The sequence below is a fragment of the Oncorhynchus mykiss genome, chromosome 12 (assembly GCF_057628025.1).
Source record: "Oncorhynchus mykiss isolate SJ-2025 chromosome 12, ASM5762802v1, whole genome shotgun sequence".
Classification (NCBI taxonomy): Eukaryota; Metazoa; Chordata; class Actinopteri; order Salmoniformes; family Salmonidae; genus Oncorhynchus; species Oncorhynchus mykiss.
The window spans coordinates 75,365,994-75,383,143 of NC_143033.1; the positions used below are offsets into that span (position 1 = coordinate 75,365,994).

A 17,150-nucleotide genomic window follows, 5' to 3' on the forward strand; every position below is an offset into this window, starting at 1 on the left:
AGCTTGGCACACCTGTATTTGGGGTGTTTCTCACATTCTTCTCTACAGATCCTCTCAAGCTCTGTCAGGTTGGATGGGGAGCGTCGCTGCACAGCTATTTTTTAGGTCTCTCCAGAGATGTTAGATCGGGTTCAAGTCTGGGCCACTTAAGGACATTCAGAGACTTGTCCCGAAGCCACTCTTGCATTGTCTTGGCCTTGTGCTTGGGGTTGTTGCCCAGATGGAAGGCAAACCTTTGCCACAGTCTGAGGTCCTGAGCGCTCGGGAGCAGGTTTTCATCAAGGATCTCTCTGTACTTTGCTCCGTTCATCTTTCCCTCGATCCTTTCTAGTATCCAGTCACTGCCACTGAAAAACATCCCCACAGCATGAAGCTGCCACCACCATGCTTCACCGTAGGGGTGGTGCCAGGTTTCCTTCAGACGTGACGCTTGACATTCATGCCAAAGAGTTCAATCTTAGTTTCATCAGACCAGAGAATCTTGTTTTTCATGGTCTGAGAGTCCTTTAGGTGCCTTTTGGCAAACTCCAAGCGGGCTGTCATGTGCCTTTTACTGAGGAGTGGCCAGATGGCCACTATACAATAAAGGCCTGATTGGTGGAGTGCTGCAGAGATGGTTGTCCTTCTGGAAGGTTCTCCCATCTCCACAGATTAACTCTCGGGTTCTTGATCACCTCCCGGACTAAGGTCCTTCTCCCCCGATTGCTCAGTTTGGCCGGGCGGCCAGTTCTAGGAAGAGTCCTGGTGGTTCCAAGCTTCTTCCATTTGAGAATGATGGATGCCATTGTGTTCTTGGGGACCTTCAATGCTGTTGACATTTTTTGGTACCCTTCCACAGATCTTTGCCTCAACACAATCCTGTCTCGAAGCTGTATGCACTGTCAACCTTGGGACCTTGAATAGACAGGTGTGTGCCTTTCCAAATCATGCCTTATCAATTTAATTTACCACAGGTGGACTCCAATCAAGTTGTAGAAACATCTCAAGGACGATCAATGGAAACAGGATGCAGCTGAGCTCAATTTCGTGTCTCATAGCAAAGGGTCTGAATACTCACGTAAATAAGGTATTTAAGTTTTTTATTTTTAATATGTTTGCAAACATTTCAAAAAAACGTTTTCGCTTTGTCATTAAGGTGTATTGTGTGTAGATTGATGTTTTACTTTTTTTGATCCATTTTAGAATAAGGCTGTAACGTACCAAAATGTGGAAAAGGGAAGAGGTTTGAATACTTTCCGAATGCACTATATTTTTGTTCAGTGTATGAGCAGAATTACTGTCTTACCTTAATTAGGTAACACCTCCAAAACAAAGGTCATGTGGTTTGGCAAGAAGAATGCCCCTCTCCCCACAGGTGTGATTACTACCTCTGAGGGTTTAGAGCTTGAGGTAGTCACCTCATACAAGTACTTGGGAGTATGGATAGACAGTACACTGTCCTTCTCTCAGCACCTCATTGTAGATTAAAGGGTGATTTCTCATTTAACCAGTAAAAAAAAAAATTAATAAGGAAATCTAATCTACTGTATAGAATGGACCTTTGGGGGAAGGATTGTTGACATTTGTAACTAAAAGCGTAATTGAGAAATAATACCAACTCCAAAAAGCAAATATTTGTGTCAAATGAAGCTTTACTGCTTGCTCTGAATATATGGGTAGTATTTAGATTTTTCTTACATTAATTTATTAATATTGAAAAATATAAACATGAATATAGAAAACATGCAAATATTTATATATATCATTGAGCATACTGTACTTTATGGGCATATCAATTTTCCAGAGTGGGATCTCTGCTAGTTTTAAAGTTATGACCTTTTGCCTACTGTACCAATTTCTCTGTAGAAAATGTAACCAATCATAGCCCTCCTTTTACTTGTATCACTGCACATCCTGAAAATCACCAACAGCAGGCGATCATTTTTTGTCCATTTACACATTCTCTCAGTTGGTAACGCTTACAACACTTACTGAAATTGAGAAAAACGTGTAGAATATTTGTAACCAGGATATGACAGCGATTTCTACATTGGCCACTTATATTATGGACATTTTCGGAAATGACAATGCAAAAATTCAAAAAAACGAAAATCCTATTTGTAGCACCTTTAAAGGAGACCTGGGTAAGGCCAAATTGTTATAAATATGCCAACATTGATTCATTATTTCTCTATTAGGCTTTGATATAAATGTCAAATATTTGTCAACAATCCTTCCCACACAGGACCTTTCTATGGATTCAAATGTGAACATGCCCAAAAATCATGGTATTTTTTGTCCTGGTTTCGTGAGGAATCACCCTATAGTGTTTGAAATCATTCAAGGAGTTAAACAGACCATTTTCTTTAATGAGGAAAAAAGCTTTATTTAAAAGTACAAAAACAGACAGAGCACACGTCTATTTACAGGAATAATTTACCTCCTTGTTTTCAATCGAAACAGAAACAAGAAGTATTATTTGTACAGGAGGGTATTTCATTAACTCAAAATGTAAATAAATGAATGTAAATCAAATAATTTAGATGTTGAAAATACAAATTATGGAAAATCAATCAAATAAATATTGAAGTTCAAATCAAATACATACTAGTAGCAGAGTAATGAAAGGTCACAAAGGGTACGGATTCTCTTCAGTGTTCCCTCATTATTATTTTATTTTCACTCACCTTCAGCTAGAAAGCGGTATAATAGAACTATCATCATGCCTCATTAACTACCACAAACTAGACAAATTAGCATCTAATCTTGTGTCGTGGCTGTGCATTAAAACTTGAGATCCCATTCATTGTGAAAGTCCACACGATAACTTAAAAAAAAAAAAAAAAGTTAACATACAATTGTGTGATACAAGATGGAAGATGGTGAGTGAAAGTATAACATCCATTGTATTAAAACTGTGATTCTTACACCCACCACCACCACCATGTTTACTCATTTGAATGTTGACTTGTACAAAGTACTAATTTGGAGCAGCATACTTTATATGTCATGGAACTTTTTTAAACTAATTTATAAGTACATCTGCTGAACATAGGATATATAACATGTATGTTCTATGTGCGTTTATGGTAAATAGCTTGTAGGACTGACAGAGCAAATATAGGAAAGATGTGTAGGCCTACATAAAACATAACGTAGATATAAATCAGGTGAAGAAAATACAATAATTTAACCGCGCCAGTCTAAAAGGCAACATATAGCAAAACGTACAAGATAAACATTTAAAAGTGCCCACTTGCTTTCTGAACCATCTATCCAATTTCCTTACCGTTGCATTATAATGGCTCATATCAGAGAAGATGCAATCAACCATGGCAGAAATACATCTTATCTACATTGCCCTCGAGTTGCTAGCAGTTTCATTACAGTGCCCTGTGCATATGAATTTGCCGTCATCAATGTTAAATCAAACTCTAGGAGCAAAGTTCTTTATTTCTAGATCGAGGGTACTGAGGGATAACACAGCCACCTGCTGTGCAGGAAGAGCATAACTACTAGTGCTTCCATACTCCATCTTCAGCAGCTTGGGATACATAGAAATTAATCTACCTTGTTGGATGTTTATTTTGACACAAAAGTATATGTTTTGCACTTGAATATGAGTCATACAATAATATATAGACAGTATTGTGGCTTTGTTTACAACAGAATTGAATGAAATTGAAAGCAATAACTAAATGGATAAAAGTCTTAAATTGATATGCAATTGGATTGCAAGTCTCCAAAACAACAATACTTGTATCTGTTTCATAGCTGTCACAAAAGCATCAACTCAAACTTCAAAAGTCTTGGAGTTTAGCAATGTGATACAAACATAACTTCCTTATAATAGCATGTGGGCATATGGCAATTAGCTACCAAAGTAAGTCTTTCCTATCAAAATACACCCAATCCACCTACTCTAAAACAGCCGTGAGTGTAAACGCAGAGCCTAACTTGCAGACTAGCCGAGGGTAGTTTGCAGGTAATAATTATGAACTGACCTTAAAAAGACACAAATACAACTATAAAGTCAGCAGAATAGATTCCTTATGATTTAATTAGATAATAATTGAACTATCCTGCAGAGATAGGCCAATAAATAAGAATCATTTTACGTCAGAGGACGATTACAAGATCACACCACTCCCAGGTATTTAATATCCCAGTAATAAAGCAACAATTATAGAAAAATACACACATATAAAAACATGGGAATTAAGGTGTAGTAACAAATATACCAAATGAAAATACAACATGAGAATGATAAGAGCACAGCAATGGCCCTGCCTGAAATAGCAGAGGGCCATGCAGCAGCTAAGTCCCCCTTAGTGATCTTTACAACTAAGAAACAGGGGAGGAGGAAAAGTCATGTCCACTAGGGTAAGAGAAAACCTTGACAAGAGCCAACTCTAGACTTCACTCGTGACTAACTTTGATAAGTGCTGAAATGCAAGAACTATAGATTCTAGATAAGTATCTAGAACTGAAACGTATAACCTTCAAAAAGTATACTCAACATGTGCTTTTTTATGGGTAACATTTGAAGCTAATTGAATGTGGTCATGACACCATTCCTATAGTTTTTTTTCCTCTTGAGTTTTATGCCAGGATTCCTCTTACCCAAGAGTCTGTGTCAAAAGCATATGTTCAATGTCTACTGTTTCAGAGTTACCAACACCGGCAGCAGCACTTTCAGACGACCCAACAGTAGGAATGATTTCTAAGAGGACGGAGTTCTTAATGTAAAGTGACAGGAGGCAGTTGAGAGCTTCAATTTTCCTTCTCTTGCATTGAAACTAAAAGGCTCTAGCTTAAGTCTGTAATATACAGGAATTCATTGAATTGCATTTCATTTGTCAAGGCAGCTCCCATTATCACTACATCCAATATGGATTACCTACCATAAAATATGGCATTGCATGGAGAGGATAGTTCAGAGGCAAAAGATCATAGGTAAGTGCTCGTCTTAATAACATAAAATAGTTATAAACTGGCTGCAACTTTAGCAATTCTGGGATAGACCACAAACTATGATCAGCATCATACAATCTCCCATTGCTAAAGAAATACCAGAGTGGAATGCGGTATTTCCCAAAAAGATGCTTCAGGTGTCCTATGATTTTAGATGTAAATTTGCAGCTATATGATTTGTAACATTTGCAAAACAAGTGATTTTGGTACTTTTACACTGTGATCTAACAGTTTCATAGTAAGTGCCATTCAATGATCTGTAAATTTGTCTGATATAGCCTAATTAGTATTTCACTTGTACTGTAGATTTAGTTCCTCAGCTGTAAGGAGGATAACCCATGAGTATGTTTGTATTCTAAAATGTAGGCTATGCTATATACCTGCACGTCGAATCTACAGTCTAAACCAGATAAACGTTTTCCAATGTCAAAAGGGCCTGGTTCATCCAGCTAAACATACTTGGTCAGTTATCAAATATATACAGTGGGGCAAAAAAAGTATTTAGTCAGCCACCAATTGTGCAAGTTCTCCCACTTAAAAAGATGAGGCCTTTCATTTTCATCATAGGTACACTTCAACTATGACAGACAAAATGAGGGAAAAAAATCTAGAAAACCACATTGTAGGATTTTTAATGAATGTATTTGCAAATGATGGTGGAAAATAAGTATTTGGTCAATAACAAAAGTTTCTCAATACTTTGTTATATACCCTTTGTTGGCAATGACAGAGGTCAAACGTTTTCTGTAAGTCTTCACAAGGTTTTCACACACTGTTGCTGGTATTTTGGCCCATTCCTCCATGCAGATCTCCTCTAGAGCAGTGATGTTTTGGGGCTGTTGCTGGGCAACACAGACTTTCAACTCCCTCCAAAGATTTTCTATGGGGTTGAGATCTGGAGACTGGCTAGGCCACTCCAGGACCTTGAAATGCTTCTTACGAAGCCACTCCTTCGTTGCCCGGGCAGTGTGTTTGGGATCATTGTCATGCTGAAAGACCCAGACACATTTCATCTTCAATGCCCTTGCTGATGGAAGGAGGTTTTCACTCAAAATCTCACGATACATGACCCCATTAATTCTTTCCTTTACACGGATCAGTCGTCCTGGTCCCTTTGCAGAAGAACAGCCCCAAAACATGATGTTTCCACCCCCATGCTTCACAGTAGGTATGGTGTTCTTTGGATGCAACTCAGCATTCTTTGTCCTCCAAACACGACGAGTTGTGTTTTTACCAAAAAGTTCTATTTTGGTTTCATTTGACCATATGACATTCTCCCAATCTTCTTCCGGATCATCCAAATGCTCTCTAGCAAACTTCAGACGGGCCTGGACATGTACTGGCTTAAGCAGGGGGACATGTCTGGCACTGCAGGATTTGAGTCCCTGGCGGCGTAGTGTGTTACTGATGGTAGGCTTTGTTACTTTGGTCCCAGGTCCCCCCGTGTTGTTCTGGGATTTTTGCTCACTGTTCTTGTGATCATTTTGACCCCACGGGGTGAGATCTTGCGTGGAGCCCCAGATCGAGGGAGATTATCAGTGGTCTTGTATGTCTTCCATGTCCTAATAATTGCTCCCACAGTTGATTTCTTCAAACCAAGCTGCTTACCTATTGCAGATTCAGTCTTCCCAGCCTGGTGCAGGTCTACAATTTTGTTTCTGGTGTCCTTTGACAGCTCTTTGGTCTTGGCCATAGTGGAGTTTGGAGTGTGACTGTTTGAGGTTGTGGACAGGTGTATTTTATACTGATAACAAGTTCAAACATGTGCCATTAATACAGGTAACGAGTGGAGGACAGAGGAGCCTCTTAAAGAAGAAGTTACAGGTCTGTGAGAGCCAGAAATCTTGCTTGTAGGTGACCAAATACTTATTTTCCACCATAATTTGCAAATAAATTCATAAAAAATCCTACAATGTGATTTTCTGGATTTTTTTTCTCATTTTGTCTGTCATAGTTGAAGTGTACTTATGATGTACCTCTCATCTTTTTAAGTGGGAGAACTTGCCAAATTGGTGGCTGACTAAATACTTTTTTGCCCCACTGTATTGTTTTTTTTTTTACGGTTTTCAAGCTGCCCTTGAAATTGGAAATATAAAAGCTTAAATTATTGAACATACTGTATGAGTGTGACAAAAAAATGAATATTACTGAGAGATCATTCCTAGATCAGTTTAAGGCAAAAGCTTCAATGCCTCAATTTTCATTGAGACATTAGTATATGCTCTCATATACAGAAGAAAGAAGGCTTTTAGGCTTAGATCAGCGTTTTGTGTTATTTTAAATATTCATAATGTATTAATACGGTAATTATTACAATAATATATTACTTTATACTCTGTAAATGCAAGATACCACAGGCATCAGAGCTGTCTCAGACCAGTGCTGCCATCACGGGGTATAATATCAAGTACCCACTCGCACTGTAGTATGAGCTAATCTCTGCCGTCAGTCAGAGAGGCCCAATGCCCTGCCGGTGCTGGGGAGGTTGTGGCACAGTGCACAGACAATGTAGATTATGTACAGTATGTGAGAGAAAGAGAGTAGAAAATGAATGCAGCATCATGTTGTTATCATCACACAGAGCTAGTGGCCACCCCACCCCCTTCCCTCAGTCAAATTACTGAGCTTCCTCTCAGCATGGGTCGGGTGACATTGGTTTCAGGCTGGATCGGGTCGGAACCGGTAAGGACCAGGCGGGACGGGGAGACGAGAGCCCAGTCCTGTCAGCACTAGGAGGGGGCTGAGAAGGAGGTTGGGCTGGAGTTGTGGTTGTTAGTAGACTTGATGATGGTGATAACGCTGGTGGTGGCCACCTTGCCTGGTGAGAGAGGCCCGCAGGTGACAGTCCGGGCAAAGCACTGCAGGGCCTCATACTTGGCACGTAGGGCATCCAGCTCCAGCCTCATGCTGGCGTTCTCCCGGGCCAACTTGTCTACCTCGTGCTGCAGCTCCTGCTTCTGCCTCTCCAGCTCCTCCTTCTGGGTGACCCGCTTGATGCGGCAGCTGGCGGCATAGCCGCGATTCTTCAGGGTCCTCCGCCGCTGCTTCAGCCGCACCACGTCCTCCTTGGTCAGCCCGCGCAGGTGTGTGTTGAGCTCGCGCACCGACATGACCACCAGCTCATCATCACTGAGGGCCGGGGCATTCTCACCCACCTCCTTCTTAACCTGCAAGAGAGGCAGCCATTGATGAGAGTCTGGCCCTTTCCTGAACTCATCATTCACATTAAACATAGTGTACGAATACAAAATTACCTTTAAAGTCTTGTTTGCTTTAAACTGAGTCGTCATACCCTGCATGCATAAACTGGCCAGAATCCCACAGACGTCAACACTGCAAAACAAAGAAGGGAAAATTGTGATTGGAATAAAAAAAATGTATTCAAATATATTTGTATACATAATATAGTGTATTCGTTGTGAAATTAAAGTGTCGGTTATGAGTGTAGCCAAGTTCAGATACAGCCATCCTAAGAAGCCACTCCCCTTTCCCAAGAAATCTATCGATGAGATCCCACAACAACATTCCTGAGTTAGTTACGTCTCTGGAACCAGCTCAGTAGATTCTCTAGTAACAGAGACTGCCAGCAGAGGTCAGCATAACACTGAAAGATGATAATGAATATACAGACTGTTGGGCAAACCTGTTTACTTGCTGCTGTAGGGAGGGCCCTCACAATGTAGTTCACTAGACCATAGCAAGAGCGCAAGAATAGAAACAGGTCAGCTCTCACCACACAGCTTGTCTGAGCCCTCTGCTTAGAAACTGGGCATGGGCTATTTTGGTCAAAGTCGTTTTTTTAGAAAAAGGCCTATCTGAACACTACAGTGAAACACATGCCTTTGAGACTGCTGTGTGCCTGACTGTGAATAAAAGCCCACATTCTCCCAAGGATCCATTTCAGCACCCTGACTTGCTCCCTAAGCAACGGCTGCCATGGAAACGCCATGCAAATGGGTGTGGGAGTATAGTCACATGGTCATCCAAAGGGTAAACAAGTCTCATTCATAACCCTGTCATACACATGGTAGAAATTACAAGGGCAGGTCAGTTTGAAGAACTAAGTGAGGATCACCAATAGTTTAGGGAGTGTGTACAATAACAGTCTCATAAACCACCAATAATTTAGGGAGTGTGTACAATAACAGTCTCATAAACTCAGAACAATGCATAGTCTCTTCCATTTAGATACAGCACTATTCAACCTAACATGGCCTACATTGGCCCGTATGAGTCTCCTCTTTATAACACAGAACATATGCCTATGTCAACAGTAAAACTACCCAACAAACACAAGCTGACATTTATGGTCATACTGAACTTTACAGTCCTGTAGATATGTGGGAAATTCCTGAAGATCGTGTGACAGAGGAATAGTTTCCCTTACAGTCATGGGTGTATTTTTGTAGTGAGACAATGTACTCGATTTCATTTAGGACTTGTGTCTGGTTGTCTGGCTCTTATTACACTTGGCTTTCCTGAGCTGCTACATGCCCTTATTTAACGCTGTTGGATATATTTAGCTCACTGTGCTGCTGACACAAAATTCTGCCAGCTAAACAATTTAGGTGAACATGTGATAAGCGATACCTCATTAAGAGGCCAAATATTCCATCCGGCGCTTTAAGGTGCACTTTCTCGAACAAGATACAACAACCCAAAGGGTGAGGTTTTAAATGACTATTCCTTTAGGGAAGTTCATCTCATGCCCCTGGAAATAAATATAGATTCTGCCGTTTCTGACAGCTGTTGCTGGGTTGACCTGAGCTGAAGTGGTTGCACTGTATCTACAATAGAAATACTGTTCTTGCATCGAAAGTCTTAGAGCTCCTAAGTGGAAAGGGGCAGAATGCCAAGTGATTGGTCGGATAATAATGGAAGGTTCACCGGCTTTGGCACTGAAGCAGAACAGATCACTAATAAGTTCTTAGTCATCCATCTGTTTTGTCTTTTTGTAAAACCACACCGGAGGTACAGCCTATGCCTGGCCGCATGTTTCTGTAATGAAGGGATACATGAATGTGGAGTGTACACACTCACACAATCCTAACTTGGAAAATAAACCAATAGATGACTCTGTTTTGTGTGGATTTAAGAACCACATGAAAACATGTTCGGTGAACCATCACGTCTGATTACTTGTTTTGGCCATCCCCTTTGAACCTCATTTGAAATTCACTTGGGTTTTCAACTTAACTATAGGAAACAGAGTAGAGAAAAGCATACAGCATTGCCTTATTTTGGCACATGTATGCAACTTTGAATCCAACACTGCACAGCCAGCCAAAAATGTAAGACAATGTTCCAGCAAGTTGGCTGAAAGAGCCTGTTATGAACTGTTGCATCAAGGGGAGACCCTGGGTAATATTCCGTGCGACTCGAATATCATGAAATGGGGATGTAAAAAGGCCTCCCTCTCCATACACGGGGTGCTCAAGCTTTACAGCTCAGAGGCCACGTTGTTTCCTTCAAATTCCTTCTGCATGTGCTCCTCTCTGTTTTAGCAAATGGCACTAGGTCGAGCTCTTAAGATCCCACTTTGCGGCTTTCCGTCTTCCAGAGAGGAAAAGAGCAGTAATGTTCCAAGGCCAAATCCCTGTTTTGATCATCTTTCAGGACGAGCAACAGGCACATTTTACAATTCAGTACCGCTTTTGACTGTGCACATTTGACGGTCCTCCAGAAAACTATTTCCCTTTTCACCTTTTTGAGTGCTTCTACTCGTGTCGGAGAAGACCTCAAAGTAAAGCCATAGAATGTGGCTTAAGTGTGGATAACATAACCACATTCCTGACTGAGCACGCACACACACACACACACAAAGGAAAGAGGCCCCAAGTTTCATTTGGGAGGATAAATGCATTCAGAATATGTCCTGTGTAATGCACCCATCTCTGGAAGGGGGGCTTAGTCTATTCAGATGTAAAGATATCGCTGTAAAATCTTCCAAATGACTGAAATTCAGATGTGTCTCATATCGAAGTCTAACAACAGCCAGAATTAATCAAGTGTTGACGACTAACAGGGATACAGAGTAGTACTATCCCTAACCAAATAACTTAGTTAGACAACACTTACGTTTCATGATGAGAGAGGGAGCATTTACACACAAGGTGGTGGCTAAACAGATGGAAAATATTAAATATTTGCAGGCCACAGGAAAGGTCTGATGATTTCAGCGACATATTTCATCAGCTCACGTAGTCCAGATCATGAGGAAATTACTCATCGTATCAACTCACACAAGTCCAACTGACAAGATTACTGTAGGCTCCGGATGCAGCCCACTGCTAATAATCACTGTTCTCTGCCCAATTGAACTCTGTTGGAAAAAGTGAACATAACCATTGTCATAGTTTGTTGTTTAGTCATTCAGTGTAATTGACATCAATGACTTACTCAAAGCTTGAGCCAAGAACTAGGGCTACAGCTTTGCTAAAATACTCTAGAATGAGTTTTACTAAGGTGCATATTAAATCAGCACCACGGTATCAGCCCAGGCAGTAACCATTAATAATGGATGAATAACTGCCTATTTAAAGCACTGATTGTGACCTGGCTAGAAAAACAAACCAATAAACTGCAGGCCTGTTATGGTATTAGTCCAGAGACAATGTGTGAAATGTGACTCCATTTAGTTTTTGTCATTCAGACCTCAGCTCAAATTCAAGTCTGTGTGCTTGGGTTATGACAGGTACTGCTCTGGGGTGCGACATTTTGCTAAAATAAAGAGCACATCAAAGAGCTGAGTGCTCAGGTCCTAGTGATAGGTGAAGTGTTGGCTTGTCTTGGCTACTTGTTTTCCTTCTCTTTTCAATTAGTTTTGGAGTTTGGGTTTGGTGGAAAACAGATACGCCATGTTCCTCTGAGAGAGGAGAGAGAGCTTGATGGAGCTCCCCTCTGTACAGAATGTCTCCTCTGTTTGCTCAGGGAGTTGGGGAGAAGAGAGCCTTCCTCCAGACTATGCTGTGGTGGTGCACTCTGCTCTGCACTCCAGCACAGCACATTTGGAGGGATGTTATGTAAAGGAAATGGAGAGCATAGCCGAGCCATGAGTCATGCTGTTTACTGGTAAGAACTAGGACGAGCGGCAGGGAATCACACCCTCCCAAACTGACGTTTCCTGGAAAATCACGTTGTTCCGCAGGGCAGAAGGAAAAGTACAGGAAACGGCTGGCATACCCGCCGGAACTTTTTTGCGGAAAAGGGAGGAGAGGTAGATATCTGAGCGAAGCGACTTTCCAACTGGGGACATAGGGATTGAAAAGAATGTCAAGTATGCACACAACAAAGACAAAGCTGTCCAGTTATTACCTAACTAAAGCCATTCCATAGTACACATTGAATAACAATGACAATCAATGAGAAAAAAATATACTATTACATTTTCCAACTTCAAATAACAAAGGAGTTTAGGAGTCATTAATTCAATCCCGGCTCTCCAGTAAGTTGTTAATATTCTTATTCAGTCTGAGTACCCAAGTTCTCAGATGTAAAAGTGAGAAAGTTCAGGACATTTCTCCTTGTTTACTGTATACCACCTAATACCATAATTACAAAAACAAGACACTTTACTCGAGACGATCCCTCCACGCCCCCAGACCACCGTGTGGGCGAGAGCATTGGTCTGAGATCCAGGAAGTCATCCAGAAAAGCGGGAATGGGCTGGGTGCAGATCCTGGTGGTTGGTACAACACAGGCACCTAAGAGGCACTTGTGGAGAGATGCCAATGTATATCTCTCCATGCTTCGGTGTAAACCTGGTAACGGGACTGTTAAACTGTACATGTAATACAGTACTGTAAATATTTTGGTTGTCTGTGATGTCTATGTAATTCTTATGACACGGTCTTTGTCTCTAGAAATAAATTATCAGAACACATAGTAAGGAAATTAAGTTAAAAAGGAACTTTACACATCAAAATATCTGACTTTGGTTTCCTTTTGAGTCATACCTTTTAACTAACCACAGTCATTTCACAACACACTGCAAAACCCACAATGACAACTGTGGGTTCTCTTCCACCCCCTGAACACTCAATACTATGAAAACTGTGAGCATCATTAACCATTATGAGTATGTATACACCATATTATCATGCTGAAATATTGGGTAGGGAAGTGAGAGAGCAGAAGATGATAGGCCCTCTCTCCTCCTCCAGACATCACATTGGTAACCAAGCCACGTGTTAACCTCATAACAGAGCATGGATATGATGCACTTGGTGTGGGAGGTCACCACCACCACATATACAGTTGAAGTCAGAAGTTTACATACTGAGTTTAAATGTATTTGGCTAAGGTGTATCCCAGTTCCTGACATTTAATACTAATAAAGATTCCCTGTCTTAGGTCAGTTGGAATCACCACTTTATTTTAAGAAAGTGAAATTTCAGAATAATAGTAGAGTGATTTATTTCAGCTTTTATTTCTTTCATCACATTCCCAATGGGTCAGAAGTTTACATACACTCAATTAGTATTTGGTAGCATTGCCTTTAAAATTGTTTAACTTGGATCAAACGTCTCAGGCCTTCCACAAGCTTCCTACAATAAGTTGGGTGAATTTTGGCCCATTCCCCCTGACAGAGCTGGTGCAACTGAGTCAGGTTTGTAGGCCTCCATGCTCACACACAATGTTTCAGTTCTGCCCAAACATTTTCTATAGGATTGAAGTCAGGGCTTTGTGATAGCCACTCCTATACCTTGACTTTGTTGTCCTTAAGCCATTTTGCCACAACTTTGGAAGTATGCTTGGGGTCATTGTCCATTTGGAAGACCCATTTGCAACCAAGCTTTAACTTCCTGACTGATGTCTTGAGATGCTGCTTCAATATATCCACATAATTTTCCTCCCTCATGATGCCATCTATTTTGTTAAGTGCACCAGTCCCTCCTTCAGCAAAGCACACCCACAACATGATGTTGCCACTCCTGTGCGTCACCGTTGGGATGGTGTTCTTTGGCTTGCAAGCCTCCCCCTTTTTTCTCCAAACATAACAGTGGTCATTATGGCCAAACAGTTGTATTTCAGCCCAGAGGACATTTCTCCAAAAAGTACGATCTTTGTCCCCATGTGCAGTTGCAAAGCGTAGTCTGGATTTTTTATGGCGGTTTTGGAGCTGTGGCTTCTTTCTTGCTAAGCAGCCATTCAGATTATGTTGATAAAGGACTCGTTTTACTGTAGATATAGATACTTTTGTACCTGTTTCCTCCAGCATCTTCACAAGGTCCTTTGCTGTTGTTCTGGGATTGATTTGCACTTGTCACACCAAAATATGTTCATCTCTAGGAGACAGAATGTGTCTTCTTCCTGAGCGGTATGGCGGATGCGTGGTCCCATGGTGTTTATACTTGCGTACTATTGCTTGTACAGATTAACATGGTACTTTCAGGCATTTGGAAATTGCTCCCAAGGATGAACCAGACTTGTGGAGGTCTACAATTTTTTTTGTCTGAGGTCTTGGCTGATTTCTTTTGATTTTCCCATGATGCAAAGAGGGACTGAGTTTGAAGGTAGGCTTGAAATACATCCACAGATACGGCAGGGTAGCCTAGTGGTTAGAGCGTTGGACTAGTAACCGGAAGGTTGCAAGTTCAAATCCCTGCGCTGACAAGGTACAAATCTGTCGTTCTGCCCCAGGGGGCAGTTGTCATTGAAACAAAGAATGTGTACTTAACTGACTTGCCTAGTTAAATAAAGGTAAATAAAAATTGACTCAAATGAAGTCAATTAGCCTAACTGAAGCTTCTAAAGCCATGACATTTTCTGGAATTTTCCAAGCTGTTTAAATGCAACTTAATGTAGGTGAACTTCTGACCCACTGGAATTGTGATACAGTGAGTTATAAGTAAATAATCTGTTTCTAAACAATTGTTGGAAAAATGACTTGCACAAATTAGACTAATTAGACTGACTTGCCAAAACTATAGTTTGTTAACAAGAAATTTGTGTAGAGGTTGAAAAACGAGTTGTAATGACTCCAACCTAAGTGTATGTATTCCGACTTCATCAACAGTGACTCGGGGCATAGTCAGCCTCTTCGACAAGATTTCAAGGCCCTCATACAATGTGGAAAGTTTTGGATGAGAAAGGACTCCTCTCATATTTTCCATATAAATCACAATGACAGTAAAGTTCAAATGTCCAATAATATGATCCCAGTCTGTAGACATGCAATCAGCACCAAAATATGAAATTGATAAGGTTTTCTTCTCTTTATAAAATTAAAAAAGCTGAGCAATGGGACCGAGGCAGAGAAAAAAAATCAGCATAGCAACAAGCTTTTTTTTGTGTGAGTGTCATCTAAAAATTATTGCTTTGACAGCAGGCCCGTAGATTCAATTTCATATTGGCCTGTGACACTGCAGCTTCCAAAAGAGATTCTGCTGAACCAGGGCCAACTATGGCACTCTCTCCTCTCTCTACTGTCAAACCAGGGTATAGGATAAATACTGAAATCACTGATACAGCACTAACAATTTGTTAGTGGGACTATCACTTGTTTTCCAACAGGACAATGACCCAAAACACACCTCCAGGCATATTAATGCCCATGATTTTGGAATGAGATGTTCGAAGAGCAGATGTCCACATACTTTTGAAGTGTATTTAGGCATGCCATAACAAGACATTTCAGCTTTTAATTTTTACTTAACTTGTAAACATATTTATAAAAAAAGAAATATAAAAAAAGAAACATAATTCCAATGTACCCCTTTTACCAAAGAGCACGATCTGTCTTTGCTATTCTGTCTAACAAAATATAATATTGTGTACCGTAGCAGCATAAACATAATTCCACTTTGACATTATGGGGCATTGTGTGTGGTAGGGCAGTGAAATCTCAATTTAATTCATTTTACATTCAGGCTGTAACAACAAAATGTGGTCAAGGGTGTGAATACTTTCTTAAGGCACTGTAATATTGCAGATTCTATATAATAAACTGAACATAAACCTAACTTCTACAGTTTATACTACATTCGAGGAAAATAAAAACTGCCATACTTGCTGAAAATTACAGTAGCCCAAACACTTACGGGTCTTGATATAGGAAAACAAGCTAATCGTAGAATTCATCATGTGTGAAGCAAAGGCAACGTTTTAGAACTCGTCTCCATTACTGTTGTCTCCATTACTGTTGTCCCCTTTACTATCCTCCTGGTGGTCTATCCCCATGTAACAGTACAACTTAAAGTCCGTCCCCTCGCCCATACCCGGGCTCGAACCAGGGACCCTCTGCACACATCAACAACTGACACCCACGAAGCATCGGTTACACCCACACCATGCCCTTTGACTCAGAATTCTAAAACCCAGACCACGTGTTGTTTCCTTACGTCGTAAATATAAAAGTAGGCTACCGTATGCTGTGGACAACGATATGGATATAGTAATTAATCGAAGATCTCTGAAAATACTACACTTATTCAAGTTATTAAGAGGCAGAAGTAAAACATATTACAATTCAAAATATTACAATTGGTAAATAGATGGACAAAAAAATCAATAGAAACAATTCGTAAAAACACGATTTGTTAAATTGTTACATTTTAACTTCAAGAGTGAAATAAGTTCATTCCATGCGTTACACTACTCCAATACGTGTCCATATTGCAGAAAAATAATTGCAAATAACCATAAACGTTTGTAAATTGTTTCAAATTGTTAAGATATGCCTACAAAATGTACCAAGTCCGCTGATAACATGTAAATAAATGTTTGTTTAAGCCTGATCTTACTTGTTGATACATGCGTAAAATCGAATCTGTCACCGTGATAGCATCAGCAATTCTAGAGAGGAATGTCAAAACATCTCCCAGAAAAGCGCTCGTACTCTCACCTTATGAACGCGGATATTCTCCGTCTGCAAAGCGTAAAGCTTGTGAAGTTGCCGTCCTATACGGGTGGAAGTTACTTGTCGCGATTCTGAAAGGCGTCCAGCAGTCGAACCGAAATGTATCCCCGTACTAAATTAACTACAAAACAACAACAATGTATCAACATTCCACTCTGTGCTTCCGCAAGTATTCACGTCACCAATTCCTCGTGACCGCCCCCTCCATTCATGAAAATAACTTTCTGCTGACGTAAACGAGGCGGGAAACTAGGGGAAGCCAGAAATAGATGGTAGATGCAGTTTGCGAATACTTTTGGGAAAATTGACGAGATAATGTGTAGATTAAATCATTATT

The 17,150-nt window shown here is 40.5% G+C and overlaps 1 protein-coding gene across 3 annotated transcripts; it reads right to left on the reverse strand.

Annotated features, from left to right (window-relative positions):
- Positions 1-7,207: 7,207 nt before the first annotated feature.
- Positions 7,208-16,939, reverse strand: mafk (v-maf avian musculoaponeurotic fibrosarcoma oncogene homolog K). Of its 3 annotated transcripts, none has more exons than XM_021624934.3 (3): positions 16,799-16,939; positions 8,208-8,286; positions 7,208-8,120 (listed from the first exon to the last, which is right to left on the reverse strand). In XM_021624934.3, exons 2-3 carry the CDS (start codon positions 8,250-8,252, stop codon positions 7,683-7,685), a joined length of 483 nt encoding a protein of 160 aa, XP_021480609.1. In that variant the 5' UTR covers positions 8,253-8,286; positions 16,799-16,939; the 3' UTR covers positions 7,208-7,682. The 3 variants fall into 3 exon arrangements, with proteins under 3 accessions (XP_021480609.1, XP_090049439.1, XP_036794192.1); XM_090193313.1 differs by having other exon boundaries at positions 16,698-16,824; XM_036938297.2 differs by lacking the exon at positions 16,799-16,939 and adding an exon at positions 15,996-16,226.
- Between the last annotated feature and the right edge of the window lie 211 nt (positions 16,940-17,150).

Excerpts from the sequence above, each read along its gene's own strand:
- mafk (XM_021624934.3), bottom strand. The coding sequence starts at position 8,252 with ATGCAGGGTATGACGACTCAGTTTAAAGCAAACAAGACTTTAAAG. Across the intron at positions 8,121-8,207 it reads AAGCAAACAAGACTTTAAAG|GTTAAGAAGGAGGTGGGTGA; the intron begins GTAATTTTGTAT and ends CCTCTCTTGCAG.